The sequence below is a fragment of the Artibeus jamaicensis genome, unplaced genomic scaffold (assembly GCF_021234435.1).
Source record: "Artibeus jamaicensis isolate MK-2021 breed Jamaican fruit bat unplaced genomic scaffold, CSHL_Jam_final contig_851, whole genome shotgun sequence".
Classification (NCBI taxonomy): Eukaryota; Metazoa; Chordata; class Mammalia; order Chiroptera; family Phyllostomidae; genus Artibeus; species Artibeus jamaicensis.
Genome location: NW_026521986.1, coordinates 2668265 through 2687022, shown reverse-complemented (window position 1 = coordinate 2687022; position 18758 = coordinate 2668265). Strand labels below are relative to the sequence as shown.

The window sequence follows — 18758 nt, the reverse complement described above, 5'->3', positions numbered from 1 at the left end:
AAAAGGGAATGAATTCGGAGTTGAAAAATAATCTAGGATTGGGTGTGGTATCTGTTTTTTTTCCTTTGAAGCCAGCTTATAAGTGGAGACATATCATATCTACTTCATAAACTTGTTATTGGCATAAACCATGTTAAAACATGGGTTAGTGGTTTGTACATTTAAATCACTACCTGCCTGTTTTGTTGCAATGAGTTGTGAAGTGTTACAAATAATTTGTGATAAGCTATTTAGAGCAGATCTAAAGTCACTCCTAGAAAATGTTTCCCACATACTCAATGACATTTTTATTTGTTTTGTTGGTGAAGTTAAAACTATTGCTTTGTGAAGTACACATAACCAATGGTTTAACATATTTAGGCATTTCCAGAGGGAGTATGTTGTATATCATGTCAGTGTCATCTGCCATCATGGCAAAAATAAATTCATAGAGACTGTGCTAAATTATATCAGTAATCACCCCCTCACTGCTTTTATACAAATCCTTTATTGTATATTTGTATTAAAATATTCCTAAGGGTGGGTTTGTCTGTCACTGTACAGCACCTAGCAATTCCTAAATACATGTTTATTATTATTCTTCACATTACTATCAAATAATTTTTACAAATTAATTTATCTATAATAAATTCAGGTGTATTTATACATTTATGAAGATATCTCAAAATTTAATAATGTACATAAAAATCAAGTTACAGATGTCAAATATAGTACAAATTTAAAGGAAAATGGCTGAAAGGAAGTATGTCAAATGGTAAGTCAATGCTGGATAATGAGGGTATTTTGCTTTATATTTTTTTGTAAATTTTTCTCTGGTGAAAATCTGTTACATTTACTTATCCTACCCAGATTATTATTTTAAAAGACATATTTTATTATAAAAGTAACACCTACTTGGTGTTTCATTTATACATTATCATAAAAGGAAAGAAAGGCAGATTAAGCCCAGTTAGTAACCAATAATGAAGAGGAGACCCTTCTCCTGACACTGTAATGCAAGTAAGCAGTTGTGACAACTAAAGGGTGACAAAGACATCTTCTGGACATCTTAAGAACTGCATAGTTGTTTTTTTACACAAAGGATCTTATTTTTACCTAGAGTGATTGTTGTTTAAAAACCACACATTAACAAAGGTAAATCAATCTGTATTAGGTTTGAAATGTTGGGTATTACATGAATTAATTACAAACAGGCATCAGTTAAAGAAGAAAACATACAAAATTGTTGCATATACTTTGGATTAGTTTCCAAAATATCTTTAAAACTGTTTCCAGATAGATTATAATTTTTAGTAAAAATAATCTATTTACATAAAATATAATAGTGCAAAAATTATATGCAATGTTAAACCAATACTTGAAAACTTTAATAGAATAGGTCATGAATCATGGAGCCAATTTATATCAAAATATGATTACTAATTTAGTCATTAATTTGAAGAACTGTATTTAACAAACATGCACATTTAAAACCGTACTTGATAACTGTGATGCTAAGGGAAATTTAAAATCATCTGATTTGTAAGTCACACATGTGATTTACTTAAAAGCAATTTTGAAAACATTTCATATTTATATGACTGATTCTTTACAAATTCTAAGATAACACCATAGGGGAAAAACTTTCTGTGCCATTAGATGATATACATTGGTATTGAAAACAAAAAATACCATCTTCCAGCATGGACTGTGTTAACATAATGAAAACATTTCTTTGTGAAAGAAATGACACCTCAACAGAATTGCTTATTTTTAGAATTATAGAAAGATCATCTGAGGTGGGGCCAAGAAATTATTTCTCCACTACTAGTTCATGAAATTGTGCCAGAAGCAATAGTAGTTAGTTGCCAAGACGGTGACCTGTTCTTCCTCCTGTCCCAAGAAAGTACACATTCAAGATTTGTACAATCTCTGTCATGTGTTCATCCTGTTACAGTGCTGAGGGTGGCATTGTATGTGTCTCACCCAGTACATCATACTTATCTGGATGTTCTGAATAAACTTTTAGGTTCTTACCAAATAGGTTCAAATAAATATTTCTTAAAGTAAAAAAAAATTTGATTGATTTGTGATATGTGCTAATACTATGCAATGCAATATTTTAGATAAATTATTTCCAGTGAAATTATTAAGGATTCAAGTTGTAAATGTCTATTCAGTTTGAACATGTGTTCTTTTTTAGCCTAAAACCAGCTGTAAAATTGTATCACTATGGGCAGAATTAACAAATCTTGTATATGAGGTAGTATTCTCTTACTCTTAGAGCATCAGTGACTGGTTGCACTCACAGTTAGCCACTTTCATAAAGAACTATTGATGTCCATGGTTTGCCTCTAAACAATTCTCAGGGCAGACCCCATTTGAAGTTTTTTCCCCCCAAGTATAGTCCAAAAAAGACTAGTCTGCGATTCAACTAGCTAATCTTAACTTGCTTTAGTAATAGTTGTGTGGTAAGAACTGTATACTTTAGTTTTAGGTAACCCAAAATGAACAGATATTCTACAAATGAAAGTATGCTTGTTTCCTAAAATTACATTTCTTAATATCTTCATATGATAGGCCGTAACAAGGTTTTGTAACTAAATGCTTCCAATATGGGACTACATATTTGATTCTTTGGCCTTTGTTTTATGTCACTTGAGTCTTTTCACACTGTTGTATGATATAATAGTTAATGATTTTTCTAATATAGAAATTCAAATGAATAATTAAGCTAACCATAAAGAAAGTTTAAGAGAAGGAATATTAAATAAAATTTACTAAGTAAAAATATCAAAGATTAAACTGAAGTGCTTCAGAAACTTAAGTAACATTGTTATCTTATTTTTTTTCCACTGACATTGTCTGCTAATTTTTGCACAATTACTAAAAAGAAATAGGTTCTTGGTGTATGTTCATTTCTCTTTAGGCAGTTACATTCTATTTGCTCTTGGGAAGTGGCTGCCAGGAATTCTGTCAGAAATAAAATATTTGAGTCAAATAATGGTAGCAATTTCTTAATGGGTCAGCTAAATTAAGGTAATTCTGCAGTAAAAACTTTCTGTATTTTATATGTGTAAAATTAAAAAACACACACAAAACAGAAAATGATCCAAATTTTTGGCTCTCTAAAAATTGGGTTATCCTGAGGACTGTCAGTGGGACTGACTGATCACAGCTGGGAAGTCAGTGCAGCAAGAGACAGGCCTAAGCTAAATCTGCTGCTGAGTAGGTCACTCTAGTAGATGAGCCGGAGTTTGGCTACCTAGAAGCTGGTGGACAAGTAAAAAATGGAAATCAAGGTAAACAAGTTTTGAGCAGCAGGGTGGATTCTTAATGAGAAGTAGCAGGCTCTTAGGCACAGAGCTGGCCTCTAGGGTTAGAATCCAGAAAGAAGGAAGAGCAAGTGGGAACTGTAAGGAGAGATTTGAAAAATTTACAAAATTCCTGGCCTTTGTGATTTCAGAGTGTTGAATTTATCTATTGTACAAAACACAAGTGAACAGCTGTACATATTCAGTGAGTAGAAGTGATGTGAGACAGACTATAATTAAAAGTGGTTCCCATGTAATTATTTCAATTTTCCCTCACTTAAGTACAAGGTGGACACTATTTTACCTTGATAGCCATTTTTAAGTCTCTTTGAATTATTGTGTAAATATACTAGACTTCAAGAAAGGTTTGGTGAATGTAGGAGAAGAAGCCCTATACTATCTGGCAGTTTTCCCTAGTTTTCAGAGTAGACATATAATGGTATGTAACAATATTTCCTATTTTTATACATGACTAGCAAATTTAGGGTGGTTTTTTAATGGTGAGAAATGATATTAAAATACACAATAGCTTTACCTTCCCCCATCTTGGTTGCTTTGGTACGTTTGTGCAGTTGGAGATGCCATAGTCTGAGGTGATAAAAGAGATGGAGAGAGATTTATCTCTCTGAGTTGCTGAAAAGCTATTTCTGCATGGATGCTCCGAGGATTATTTGTCATAATCCCTGCATTCTTATTTTTTTTGTCTGAAATTAGGAATTATGAAACAATAGAAACATTAATAAAATGATAAAATTTGTCCTTCAGCTAAATGTTTGCTATACATATTTTATAATTAAAATTTTTTAAATTTTTAATATATCTTATTATGCAATTACAGCTGTTCTATCACCCCCCTTCATTCCCCTCCACCCTGCACACCCCCTCCCCCACCATTCCCCCCTTTAGTTTATGACCACGTGTGTCTCAAGTTCTTTAGATTCTATATTTCCCCTACTATTCTTGCCCTCCCCCCTATTTTCTACCTACTGTCTATGCTACTTATTTTCTGTACCTTCTCCCCCCTTCTCCTCCTCCCATTCCCTTATTGCTAACCCTCCATGTGATCTTCATTTCTATGGTTCTGCTCCTGATCTAGCTGTCCTCTTAGTTTGCTTTTGTTTTAGGTGTGGTTGTTAATAACTGTGAGTTTGCTGGAAAGAAGTATTCCAAGTCATGAAATCCAAAGACCTATGTCCAAGATTGCTCTATCCAGCAAAGCTTTCATTTAGAATGGAAGGGTAGATAAAATGCTTCTCAGATAAGGTCAAATTCAAGGAGTTCATCATTACCCAGCCCTTATTATATGAAATGTTAAAGGGACTTATCTATGAATTTAAAAATTTAAATAAATATAGAATTGTAATATATTCTAGCAATTAATGCTGCTTAATTTTCTGAGCTGGTGAATCAATTTGATCCTTTCTAGGCAACTTTTTATTGAATTTATTGTGGTTACATTGGTCAATAAAATTATATAGGTTTCCAGGGTACAATTCTATGATACATCATCTGCACATTGCATTGTGCACTAACCATCCAAAGTCTAGTCTCTGTCCTTCACCATTTTTTCCCCATTTACCCTCTTTCCCTACCCTCTCTGTTACCATAAAAGAGTCAGCCGAGTGCCAGAGAGTCTCCCACATTGGCCAAGGTGGTAACACTCTCAGCTTATTTGAATTTTCCCCCAAATCCTCACCTGTGTTTCCAACAACCCAGAATATTGTATTATGATCTTAATTCAGTCCTAATCAATCACACCCCTCCACAGACATAACATGTGGAAAGACCTTCCTTAAACCAATTTCAAATTTTAATAAATTCTGACCTTGCCCTTACACTGAGCATGCAAAAAGCTAGCAAGATAATTAGATAGACAAAAGCCCTTCCCTCACCCTCTGGTACCAGATTGTGGGTGGGACCAAAGGAAGGCAGGCACATGTGCCATATTAGTCAGAATGGCCCTGGCTAGTGTGGCTCATGGATTGAGCACTTGCCTGCAAACTGACGGGTTGCTGGTTTTGTTCTGGATCAGGGCACATACTGGAGTTGTGGGCTAGGACCCCAGTTTGGAGTGTGTGAGAGGTAAATGATCAATGTTTCTCTCACACATTGATGCTTCTCTTCCTTTCTCCCTCCCTTCCCCTCTCTCTGAAAATAAATAAATAAATTAAATCTTAAAAAAAAAAAAAGAAGTCAAAATGGTGCCGGCGAAGGTGCTGAACCAAAGAGGCTTAGTCAGTCTAACTGAGAGAAGGGATAGGTTGGAAGGTGGACCCACCTGAAGTGTGTGAGTTTGGGAAGTTGATTGGTCATTTTGAGAAAAAACCTGGTCTATCCCACAACTAACGTAATGCCAGGGAAACAAAGGAGCTCTTGGCTCATAACCTGCACTTGTATGGTGCACTCATCTGTTTTCTCTACAGCCATGTGGCCTTAAAGCCACATGACCCATGGCCTCCAGGGGGGAGCCTATCTTTCTTGCTGTCTTGCCCACTTGGCGATACACTGCACCTGTGCATTCATGCGCTCTCTCACCCAGAAGCACCCAACCCTGTGGCTCCAGCAACCTCATGGCCATGGCCATGGCCTGGAGCCTTTCAGGACAGCAGCCAGGAACAAGCTAGCTTCCTGAATGGTGACTAAGACTGCTTAGCAGCTGCCTGCAGGCTCCAAAGGACTATACTTTAAAATGGAGCAGGAATTCTGGACACTGTCTTTGGCCTTGGCCTTGCTAAGGACACAGTTGGGCTTCTTCCATGACAGAAAGAGGAGTTGGTCTTTCAGACACATGTCTGCCATTCTCCCAAGTTGTGTGGCACCTGAATAAAGCCTCTTTCCTTTTGCACCAGCATCTTCCTCAAGAGTTTGACTTTTGTGGTAACAGGCAGCTGAACCTCCATTTTTGTTCAGTTATAGCTGTAGGTAATTTTTAAAAATATAAATATCCAGAGCTGTATGCTACAATAAATATATAGATAAAGTGACCATACTTTTCAAGATAAAAACTGAAACAACATAGTCAGAAAATGGGAAAAAATTACAGGACTTTTCCAGAAAAATCCTAAAAAGTGGTTGCATGACAAATCTTGAAGATATCTGAGGAGGAAGTTATGGAGATGAATCCAGGGTTGAATTAATGTCCCCCCCAAAGATATTTATGACATTCCTGAAGATGACATTGTTCTAGTAAGGAGCCTAATGACAATTTGGTACATCTGATTTTACTGACAGTTATATTTACTGGATAAAAGCATAAACATTCTCACTATGATTAAAACCTTGAATCCACAGTATGTAAAAGTATGGAAAATAAGTTTAAAAATAACAGTAAATTATGTTGGGTTTCTTTTAACTGAGTTTCCTTTAAAATTATCATGTAGAATAATCTGTTATTTTTAGTAGACTTTTTAGATCTTTTTACAACCATAGTGATGTTCAGTTTTATTGACCCACACTAGCCTGAGGCAATGTGGGACGTTAAAAGGAATGAAAGAGGTGAGCCCCTCAGAAAAGCAGTAGCTACTCTCAGTTTTACCAAAATGGTAGGCAGTGAAGATCTGGAATTAGGGGAAGAGTTTGATCTGAGCCTGAATTAAAATGTATTTAATAGAATGAACCATTTCCATGCCCTGTGCCTATAATATACTTCCTTTAGAACTCTACCTCTTGAAACTCTTCGCTAGTATTGTCTTCATGACTATTTTACTTGTGGTTTCAAGGATAAAGTCTGATCTTTTTTTCCAAGATATCCTTCATACCACAAGAGTCTTGTCATCAATATTTTTAAACCTCTGATTTCTGCTTTTTGCAGAATATACTAATGAGCTGGTCTTAGTTGTTATTTGCTATGAAATAAAAACTTTGAAAAGAAACATCAGGAAATAATTGTCCAAGTATCACAGAGTTAAAATTGTAGGCAAATGTTTAGTTACAACATACTAATAGTTGGTGAAACCAAAAAATACTACAGACTTCTTTGAAATCAGAATGGTCACATTAGTCTTGAACAAACATGCAATTTAAAAAAATTCTCCTTACTTGAGAATATTTCCATTGATGAGAGAGAGAAAGAGAGAGTCATTGATCAGCTGCCTCTGGTATATACCCCAACCAGGGATCAAGATACTGGTATGTGCCCTGACCAGGAATCAGACCCATGAGTTTTTGGTGTATGGGGTGATGTTCCAACCAAATAAGCCACCAGCCATGGAGCAATTTTAAAATGTAAATTTAAAACATGCTATTTTAAATAGTGTTAGAAATTAAACTGAGATTTTTGTTTCAAATGAAATAGGTTTTTGTTGTTTGTTTAACATTCACTCTGAAATTCTGTCAAAATACCTTCAACTTCAGGAGACAAATTGAAGTCGGATCCCAAGTAATGGCTAAATCCACTAGACAGAATTACATTTGTTATCTTTATAGGAGAAGCTTTCACTTGGCCAAATGATGCACCATCCATAGGGGAGTTGGTAGCAGGAATAAGCTACATAATAAAATAAAAGCAATTAAGAACTCTCACCTCTAAAACTCAAATCAATAGATTTAGTTCTTATCACAGGATCTACTTGATAATAAAAATTTTTTAGGCCATGACTTACATACTTGCCTAAACTCAGAGTTAGTATGAGGCAAAAACTGTGCAACGGTCTTGGGATCTTCAACCTCCCATAGAACACTGTGTTCTGCCTTTTCAGGCTGCATCGTATTCATCACTAGAATCCAGTCTGATTGCACTACCCCCTTTCCAAATGGTATTCACAAGGAAAGTGTAGAATTTAGAAATAAAGAATTAAGTCTTTTCCTCTTTGTAATGTTTGTTCTTTTTTTTTTTTCTGAACAGAAACTTCTAGACAGTTGGAGTAATATCTTCTGTATCTCTGTATTCCTCACAATACCTCATCAGGAGCCTTCAGGTAAATTAGTTTTTTGTTTTTTTTTTAAGTAAAGAAAATGAGGACTAAGGAAAAGTATCTTGAAACAACTACTTTTAATGAATGTGCTAACTCTCTAAATAGTGTTTTCCTTAAAAGTTAGTTGTGGATTAAGAGACTTTTTAAGGAATTTTAGGAATCAGTAAACAGAGGAGGGAGACTCTTGGTTTCTCTAGAAATATGTGCCTGCTTTGTCTTCATTAAGATATCTTGCTTATACTTTTAAAAATATGAATCTTAAATATACAATTCAACTTATTTAGAGGCATAGGCTTTGCCATTTGTATAAAATTACTGATTTCATTTATATTTCAGTAAGTATTAACAAGAATGCAGCTTTGTAATGAACACTAAAGCATCAGGCCTTTTACTAAAACTGGCAAGTCCCAAATTCCCTAAATCCTTTGTGGGACTCTCTTCCCATCACTAATCTAGAATATTGTCAAATTTTCTTCTGAAACCAAAGCAACAAAAATGTCTTAAAAATTTGTTTTATTTATTTATGTTTAGAGAGAAAAGGAGAGTGAGGAAGAAAGAGAAAGAGAAAGATTGATGTGCAAGAGATAGGTCAATTGGTTGCCTCTCACATGCCCCCAGCTGGGACCTGGCCTGTAGCCCAGATATGTGCTGTGACTGGGAATTGAACTGGCAACCTCTAGGTTTGCAGGCCAGCACTCAATCCACTGAGCCACACCAGCCAGGGCAAAAATGTCTGGTTTAAAGGACAACTTTAGATTTCATTTATTCTTTCTTTATCTGCTATTAAAAAAAAAACAGCAGCAACTCAAATAAAAGAAAAATACATTACACTGAACTGATACACTTCAAAAGGATTCTTGTGTCTCCTAAACAGCTAAATGAAATAATGGCTCAGTTTTGTTCTAGCCATAAAAATAAAAATTATTTAATCTTAAAATTTTGACAGTTCTCTAAAGATGTCAAATATTCTCTTTATTTTCCTAACCATTTCAGATAAACAAAAACTTAAATAAAATACTTACATATAGAATAACTTTATATATATAAGAATTTAATTCTTATATGTATATGGTACCACTTTAAATGGCAAGAATATGTATCTAGAATCACTTAAGACAATATCAGCATAGTAATGGGTTCACTGTATGAGCAATATAATAGAATAGCCAGCAAGCAAAACTTCTAGTGAAATATTGAGTTTATATACTTTTTCTGCTATATTAAGCCAATTAATGAAATATGGAAATTATCTTTAAAGTTACTCTAAGTGATCTATTTATATGTAATTTTTCAAATTTAGCCAACATTACCTTAAAATGAATTTATAAATTTTTATGTGACAATTTTTATAGGTCTTTCATTGGAGCCCTCATACACATGGTGTGGTAGGCAGAAAAATGCACTCCCCCCAAAAAATGTCCACATCCTAATTTCCAAAATCTGTGAATACATTACCTCACATGGCAAAAGGAACTTTGCAGGTATAATTAAGTTAAGGATTTTGATATGGGGAGATTATCCTGATTTATCTAGGTGGACTCAATAAAAAAAGTAACAATGGTCCTTATAAAAGGGAAGCAGGAGGGTCAAAGTGAGAGAAGATGCAATTTAATGATAGAAGCAGAGGTCAAAGTGATGCCATTCTGGGCAGAGGGCCATGAGCCAAGGAATGCAGGTAGCCTCTAGGGGTTTGAAAAGACAACAGATTCTCTCCTAGAGCTTCTAGAAGGAATGCAGCCCTGACAATATTTTTGATTTTTAGCTTGGTAAGATTATTTTTTTACTTTTGATCTCTAGAACTGTAAGATAATAAATTTGTGTTGTTTCAAGCCACTAAATTTGAAGTAATTTGTTACAGCAGGAAGAGGAAACTAAAGTTTTCTTTAGTTTTCCATTTCTGAAAGCACGAAGTGACTTGCTTCTGAAATATACAACAGTGAAAGGGAAAGTAAGTTTAAATCTCTGGCTTAAGTTTTACTTGATTATTTGTTCTCTTTTGAAAGACTGGAACCTGTGACAGTCATTTCAGTGGATGACATTAAATGGTGTTCTTTCTTAGATATATCGTACAGATTGGTAGCTAAGGTTTTTTTCACAAAGCATAGTTTTTTAAAAAGAAGTTTGTAGATATAACCCACAAATGAACCAACTTTCTTGACCTCATCTAGATCATCTTTACTAACATTGTCCAACTTTAACTCTCACAGGCCCCTGTAGCTACTTTGACTTATAATAGAAACCACTTGGTTAATCAAAAAAAGTCAAGGTTAATAGAAGAAGTCAGGGAATAATTAAGAATTATATGTATAATTCATATTTTCAAAATTTTAAAATATAAAAATAAATACACTCAACAATTTTTTGATGAAGGGCTAAGGCCTTTTCTGTAAGTAAGAGTCCCTTGATTGGTATTTTATCTGATTGTTTTTGGATAAAACCACAATTCAGATTTTGTCTACAATTTATAATTTTTGTTTCTTTAAAGTAGCAAGAATTTAAAGACACATGAATAAAATGTAAACACAAAAATCTGTTTAGATTTTAAAATATAAATTTTCCACAATATTTTGTCTGAATTTTTATAATTTTCTTCTGTATTTTACTGTTTTTTTCTCCCAACACAATTTGACACTTTGTGTGTGTGTGTGTGATCTTTATCCAGACTTTCCATAGTATCTCATTTGGTTTTCATAGAAACAGAGTAATAATAATTTAAAACTTGTATTTGTAGTGTATCTGTTTAACTAAAATACAGAACTAACAAATTTTTGAAAAAACACAGCCAGCCCCTGAAAAATACGTGAATCTATAGCTGAAGGCTGAAGTGGATTAGAGAAGTCTACTAGTGTAGCATGTTCAGTGTGCTCTGGGAGTCAGTTTGCTTAACAGAGGGAATGGAGAGTGGCAGGTAATCTAAGGGAAAGCATTTACAGTAAGTCTGATCTCTTTCTTCAGTATGATTTTAAATTAATCTTTGTTTGCTAAGGCCCATGCTCTCTGGCTTCCACTTACATTACAGGTTCACTTACATTCTCACTGCCTCTTCCCTCACTCACCCCCACACCAGTCTAGGTCTTCATAATCTCTTTCTTGGATTATTCTAAAAGCCTCTTAATTGGTTTCTTTGTCTCTAGCCTCTTTTTCCCAGATCTTTGCAAGTGGCACAGCTCTACTAATGTTGCTTTTTTGTTAGAAAAAAACAGCTCTTCTGTGTTAAATTTAGTCTTTGGAGAGTGGTCAGTGGTAGACTTTCCTAATGATATGCTTTGTTGGATTCTTCTCTCTCTAATCTCTTTTCTACCATGGTCAGATACCTTTTCTAGAGTTCATGGGTAAAAGGCCTGATTATTTTGCTGATACACAAAAAAGAGGTACACATCTCTGTTGTTAGATGAACAGTCCAGAGAGTTGAGGTCAGAATTTCTTGCCTTCTTTCCTATCTGCTAAGTGGAAAGAGTTTTGTTAGTTTCCATTTAGAAAAGTGGTATCTCATAGCTTCTTATCTTCTATCATTATGGGACATATTGAATAAAAGGCATGTTTTAACTAATTTGCTTTATTTCAAATTATGTTATTAGAAAATGGAGCTTCTCTGGCATGTGTATGTGTGTGTGTGCTGCTGTATTTACCAGATCAGGCCTTTGATAGTAATTATTAAAAAGTTACTAAATAATCTACAAGAACATGATAGCCAAGGTTTAAGTATTTAAACAAAAATGTACAAGATAAACTATTAATTTAGTAATAATTTACATATTTTAAAAGAAAATGTATAAATAATATAATTATTACCGAATTTTTCTTTGCTTGTAGTTCAGAGAAGTGAAATTCAGCTTTTGCCCTATCATCTGAATTCACAGGAATTCCATCTAATGTCTGTAAGTTAGGTAGCCGAAATATGAGCACATGGCGGTGTAACATTTTTCTACAAATCTGAATAGAATTGAAAATAATTTATTCTGAAAGAAAACCTTTTATTTCAAAGATTAACCTGGAGAAGGAAATTTAGCATAGACAGCAAAGAGGCAGATGCTACAAATATGAGCTCCCTTTTTGAAAGATTTCTCATTCCCCATTATGATAAATGAAGTTAAGAACTTTTTTCTAACCAAGTCTACCATTTAGAGGTTTAGGCTTCTTTTTAGAGTATATAATATTGTTCATTAACTCTAGGCAATCCCAATTTAGGAACAGGATTATATTATAAAAGTATGCTTGTAAGTAATTATTAGTTTGAAACATATTTTCCAATAGGCACTATCCAATTTAATTCAATACAATGTATTGAATTTTATTATCCATCACTTCATAGTGCCAAACTATTCTTAAAAATATTTGCATATGTGCCTAAGAAGGTTTGTAGAAAGAGTTAACATAGTAGTCCAGAGGCTGTTATTTTTAGAAGGGTCTGCTTGTAAGGATTGCTCTTGACTGGTTCTTAGGTTTTGGACCTGTTCCTGCTATTCCTTAACTGACAAGGATAGTTCACTGTACCTAGCCTATTTATACAACAATATGATTTATGCTCAACCTGTTTTGCTTCTGGGAGTCTGGAGTTTTGGTACATGATAGGCATAGGGTACCAATGTGACCAGCGCCCATCAAAATTCTTGAATGCTAAGTCTATTGGAATCCCCTAGGCAAAAACATAACACACATGTTGCCACATTCACCCAGCAGGGTGAAGAGTATGTATTGTGTGATCCCCCATGGGAAAGGAAGAACGTAAGGAAGTCTGCATGTAGATTCCACTAGACTCTGCCTGTGTCTTTTTCACTCATCACTTGTCTATGTATCCTCACTATGTCATTATCATAAATCTTAGCTATGAGTACAACTATATGCTAAGTCCCACAAGCCAGCCTTTCTAGTAAATTCTTGAACATGAGTGATCTTGGGGACTGACAACACAGCCATGTGTTACACTGTTTGTGATAGTAAAACGGTCATCAAAAGAGGATGAATAATCAATCTATTTTTAAAAATATAGATCATATATGCATTAATGGAGAGAGATCTGTAAGACATATAATTCAGTAAAGAGAAAAATTTGATCACATTTTAGGCCTTAAAGTAAGTTTAATAAATACCAAAGATCGTAATAAATAAACTATTTCCTCTGATGAAAATGTAGTAATATTAGGAATGAATTGCAAGGAGATAATTAAGAACATCTCATAGGGTTGAAATGAACACACACATCTCAATAATTCATGGATTAAAGAAGAAATGTTTTGGAAATTAGATTTTAAGAAATGAAGAACAGGAAAAATGCTATATATCAAAACTTTGAGGATGCTGATAATGCAGTATTCAATAACTTAAAATTTATTCACTTACAAGACATATCAAAAGTTAGTGAGCTAGGCATCTACTTAAGCATTTTTTTAAAAAGCAAATTCCAAGAAACTAAAAGAAGGAAATAAAAAGGGTAGAAGTTAATGAAATGAAACAAAGAAATAATATACTTCATAAAACCAAAATAAAGTTCTTTGAAAAGATTAATAGACAAACCTTTAGCAAGACTTGTCAAGAATAAAAGAGAAAAAACAAAAATGAACAAACATGGGTATGAAAAAGGTGACAAAACAGACATAATAGAGATTTTAAAAATTCATGAGAGTACTGTGATAACAACAAATTTAAATTTAGATGAAAAGGACAATTTTATAGAAAAATAAAACTCAGTATTGACTTTTGAAGAAACAGAAAACATGACTAGATTTATAGCTATTGAAGAATTTGAATAAGTACTTTAAATCTAATTTCAAAAAATATTAAGATGATTTAAAAGCCAATATCTAATTATCCTTCAAGGAACATGTGTCTTCTCTTATATAAGCTAATTCATAAACTAGAAAAAGAGGGAGAACTCCCCAATTAATTTCAGGAGGCAAAAAAACAGCCTTAATAACTTGAAAATAGTAGTGTAGAAGTTAAAATTACAGGATAATTTTACTTATTTCCATAGATGCAGATATGCTACATGAAATCTTAGTAAATTGAATCCAGCCAAGTGTTAACGTGATTAAGTAATATTCATCCCAGGAATTTAAGTGTCATTAAACACTAGAGTCTGTTAATATGATTTACATATTAACAAAGTAAAGAGAGGAACTGCATTACCAATTAGTCAAAATCCAATGTCCATTCATGATAAAAACAGGTAGTAAACTGGAATTAGAAAGGAACTGCCTTAAAATGTTGAAGGTTATCTGCCCATAACTTAGAACAAAAATCACATTTAATAGTGACAACTTAGCCCTGGCTGGTGTAGCTCAGTGGATTGAGCGCCAGCCTGAGAACCAAGCAACCACGGTTCAATTCCCAGTCAGGGCACATTGCCTGGGTTGCAGGCCAGTTCCCAGCAGGGGACACACAAAAGGCAACCATACATTGATATTTCTATCCCTCTCTCCTTCCCTTCCCCTCTAAAGATAAATAAATAAAATCTTTAAAAAATAGTGACAACTTAGAAGCATTCCTTTTGAAGTTAGTAACCTACTATGATTGCTTTTATTCAACACTGTACTATAGGTGCTAGTCAGCACATTAAGACAAGTAAAGGAAATTTAAAAACAGGATTGGAAAGAAATAATTGAGTCATGACTTACAGATAATGTGATAGTCTACAGAGAAAATGCAATACAATTTACAGTTCATTAGAACTAAAAACAGAGTATTCAGCAAGGTTCCTGGGTAAAGAATAATATACAAAAATGTAAAAAGATACTGTCTAAAATGGTTATTAAAACAGACATGGACAACAGTGTGGTGATTGTAGGGGGGCAGGGGGAGGTATATATAAGGGACTAAATGGTAATGGAAAAATACATTAAAAATAAAAATAAGATAAAAATAAAAATCACAAGAGGGAAAAAGCAATAAATCTAACCAAAGATTAAAACCTTTTGGAGAAAATCATACATCTTTATTACAGGACATACAAATGTAGGGACATTTGTGTTTATGAATGGGAAGTCAATGCTATAAATGTTAATAGAGACTAATTACTGTATTTATTTTTTGGTGGAAATAGCTCTCTGATGTGTCCCTGCTGTGCTCTCTGAACCTTTCACTCAACAGGGGAAGCAGAGTGACTTAAATCTGGAAAGATGAAACTGGGCAGGTTTAGCTGCTGTCTTTCCTTTTGGGAAGGGGCTCATTGCTGGGAGAATGCTTTCTGTTCCTCCAGGAGAAGCTGTCTTCCCAGGTGGAAAGTCCTCAGTCAAGTATTTTCTGCTACTGGGTGATCATGATTGCCTGTTTCTGGAATCTGTTAGCAGGCCCACTTGGCTTTCTCACTAAGCCAAGCCAAGTATTTTCACCTCTCCATTTGCCACTGACATGTTTCTCAATTTATTCAGATGTTAGGTGAACAAGGGCTCTACTTATTAGATCCCTTCAAAGATTCCAACAGGAAAGTTGGCAAATTTCTCCCCAAATTAATTTTTATATTCAATGCAGTTCTCATTAAAATATTGAGTCTTGTAGAACTTGAGAAGCTGTTTGCTAAAACTTACAGTGTAAAGGGTCAAGAATAGCCAAGACAGCAAAGAAAGAAAAACAGAAGGTGGACGAGGAGAGGTGCTTACCCTATTAGACATCAAGGCAATATAAAACTTTAGTAATGAATACAGTATAATATTGCTATACAGGGACTGACAAATAGGCCAATGAATATAATGTCAAACTCTAAAACTGACCCTCTTATATATTACAATGGCATTTTATACTGGAACCAATTGAAAGAAGACATTAGTCAATAAATTGTGCTTGGATCACTGTCTATGAATAAATAAAACAAAACAAATTAAATTAAATCCTTTCTCACTTTATATAAAAATAAATTTTATATAAGTAAATTAACTAATAAATTTAAAAAGTAACATACTCACTGGATTGCCATAAACTGTAAGCTCTCTAAGAGAAGAGATACCAACAAGTTTTTCCAGTTCTGTTATATCCTGTTCAAAAGTTAAGAAGTTATTTGGTTAGATCCAATATCTTCAAATATACACTTGAGTCTAATTATATGTAAGTGTTGGATTGTAGCTAGCTCATGATTAAACCCTGTGAAGTGAGCTTGAGTGACAATATTTTGTATGGTTGACTAAGGACAGAGCTGTGTAATACTGGTAAATTTCCAGGAAATTTGTGAGATGGTGTTTTAACTGGAATTTGGCTTTGGTAGAAGAAATTATACCATGGAACTAGGTAAATACTGTTGATTGGGACTTTTTGTCCCTGGAAAGTCATCTGTTAAACATTAACCAGCACACTGATGGTTGTTATATTTTGAGTACATCGTCAGGATACACATTTATGTGGAGCCTTTAATTTAGGGCAAGAAATAGCAATTGACTATTTCCTAAAGTCATTTGCAATCTCAGGTGATTCTTGAGACTTCTTTCTTTTTCTCTTTCTTTTCTTTTTTTAAATATCTTTGATAGTTAGGTGGGTTGATATTAATAACAACACTAAGACTGTGATTCCCCCGTGATTTATCCTAGGGGTTGTCCTTTAGCTATATTAAATTTTGATAGTAAATAAGCTTGACTAGACATTATCCTGTTTAAGTTACTGGGGAGGAAGTTGCTATATCAGTTGATTTGCTATTCATTCACTTCCTTTAGGGGGTAAGGGTGATGGGGAGGCAGGTGAGGCAGGGACATTCTTAGGGAAAAGCAGGTCACTGGTCTAAACTCCTTCTAAGTATGCTGGTAACCAGATGTCCTGTCAAATAAACCTATGCTATTTACTAGAAAGAAGGTCCTAATTTATGGGGTGCTCTTAGCAGGATTTCTCTGGTTCAGGACTGCTTATAATGAATAAACCTAGGGTCTATAGATTTATCAGGCATGGCTCCCTGTAAAATATCATGTAAATTCAAGTATAAAATGGAGTTATTAAATAAATGAAACACTCCCTTGTTGTATGGGATTGTCTTATTTGGAGAGCTCACGTTTTATTCAAAGCTGGACAATATGTGTGAGATGTGGAGAGGAAGGACCAAAGAAGTCATGAGAATGTCCTAGACCCTGTATATCTTTGAAATTATTAGTAAAAAGGTGTGATACTGGGTAAGAGCTGTGATTCGTGTAAGTCTAACCTGACAGTCCATTGTGTTACCTTAGTTGCTGTCACTGGAAAGACTCCCCATAGGAAAGCAATTTTCCTAATTTAGTTAACTTGTGGATGAAGCTTTGGAAGAATCATTGGGTTTTGCAGGGTTATCTCAGGCGAATTTACTTTAACCTTGATAAATGAATTACATGCTGTTTTCCTTCTTTGAATGTGTATTTCCTACTTGCTATGCTATAGAAAAGGGGTACTGCTCATGACTTCTTTCTATCTCTGAACAGACTTTTATATCAGTTCAGAAGAGGCTTTCTGAACACGAGTAAGTATAGCAAATACTTACTGAACACCAGCAAATATTGATTGTGTACCTCTTATGTACCAGGCACTATGCTATATACTGATATAAATGTGGGCAGGATAGACTTAGTTTCTGCCCTTTGGGGGAAGTCCACAGTTCACTTTGTCCTCAAGGTGTCTTAGAGATATAGGTAGAGTAGAAAAATTGGTAAAAGGAAGGCTAACAGATCATCAGCAAAACACTTAGAGAAATGTTAGGGCTATAGAAGGTTATGTATACTTTCAACCCTCTCATCTGTATACTATCTCAGGAGAGTCTGGGCAGGCTCAGTTGGGGCTATGGTCTAATGGAAATAGATTGAATTTTGAGCAGGTAAAGCTAAAGCAGGATCCTAAGGAAGCTTAAAGTAGGGGAGAGGTGGAATATTAAAGTATTATCAGAAATTGATTCAGATACCAGGTAGAACAAGTCTATATGTCAAGTTTAAATGACCAGAGGAAGTCTGGGATTGAGATGCAGCAACAGCATGGAGCAAGTAGCTAAGAACAAAACGGATCTCTTGGAGAGGACTTCTGAGAAGAGCCTTAGAACATTTAGAGTAATCTTTTTTTAGCAGGTGGATGCATGTGGGTTGGTCGGGTTTATGAGTCTAGAAGCAGAGTGGACATCTTTGCATCACAGGCTATCTACTTGTTTCTGCATCACAGAGTGTATGCATGGCATATAAATGATAAGTAACACATTAGCAAAATTTTTATTTGGTGTGTTTGGAAGCTTTATGTTCAGAGGAATTACGTAAGTCTTGTAAATCGCATAACAAAAACAAACTAACATTACCTGGATTTTATTATATCCTAGGAAGAGTTTCTCTAGTTTTACCAAAGGTTGTAAGTTGTTCAACTCTCGTAGTCTATTTTCTTCCAAGTGAAGTGCTAACAGGGAGCTTGGTTTGGCAAAGGCACTATCATTAAATGCTCTGATGCGGTTATGGTCCACTACCAATTCCTGAAGTACTAGTAAGTTGTCAAGCCCTTCAACTTGACTGATTTCATTCCCTGAAAAAAGATAAGTCATGATATGTCAAGTGACCCCAAACTTCCTGATAAAAGGTCATCTATCTTCATTTAAATATTTATTCATAAATTTATTTTTGGAAAAGTATTAAAAAGA

At 34.4% G+C, this 18758-nt stretch overlaps 2 protein-coding genes across 2 annotated transcripts in view; one reads left to right on the top strand and one right to left on the bottom strand.

The window, feature by feature from the left end:
* Positions 1-18758, top strand: part of RTN1 (reticulon 1) — a 325732-nt gene that overhangs the window by 26362 nt on the left and 280612 nt on the right. Inside the window, exon 2 of the mRNA XM_053673284.1 lies at positions 8137-8209. The gene's annotated coding sequence lies outside the window, so the exon portion shown is untranslated. The remainder of the gene's footprint in view (positions 1-8136; positions 8210-18758) is intronic.
* Positions 2842-18758, bottom strand: part of LRRC9 (leucine rich repeat containing 9) — a 103491-nt gene continuing 87574 nt past the window's right edge. The window contains exons 28-33 of the mRNA XM_037132383.2: positions 18426-18643; positions 16105-16173; positions 11999-12139; positions 7635-7779; positions 3829-3997; positions 2842-2952 (exon numbers count right to left, since the gene is read on the bottom strand). Coding sequence (XP_036988278.2) covers positions 2913-2952; positions 3829-3997; positions 7635-7779; positions 11999-12139; positions 16105-16173; positions 18426-18643 — 782 coding nt within the window. The 3' untranslated portion in view covers positions 2842-2912. The remainder of the gene's footprint in view (positions 2953-3828; positions 3998-7634; positions 7780-11998; positions 12140-16104; positions 16174-18425; positions 18644-18758) is intronic.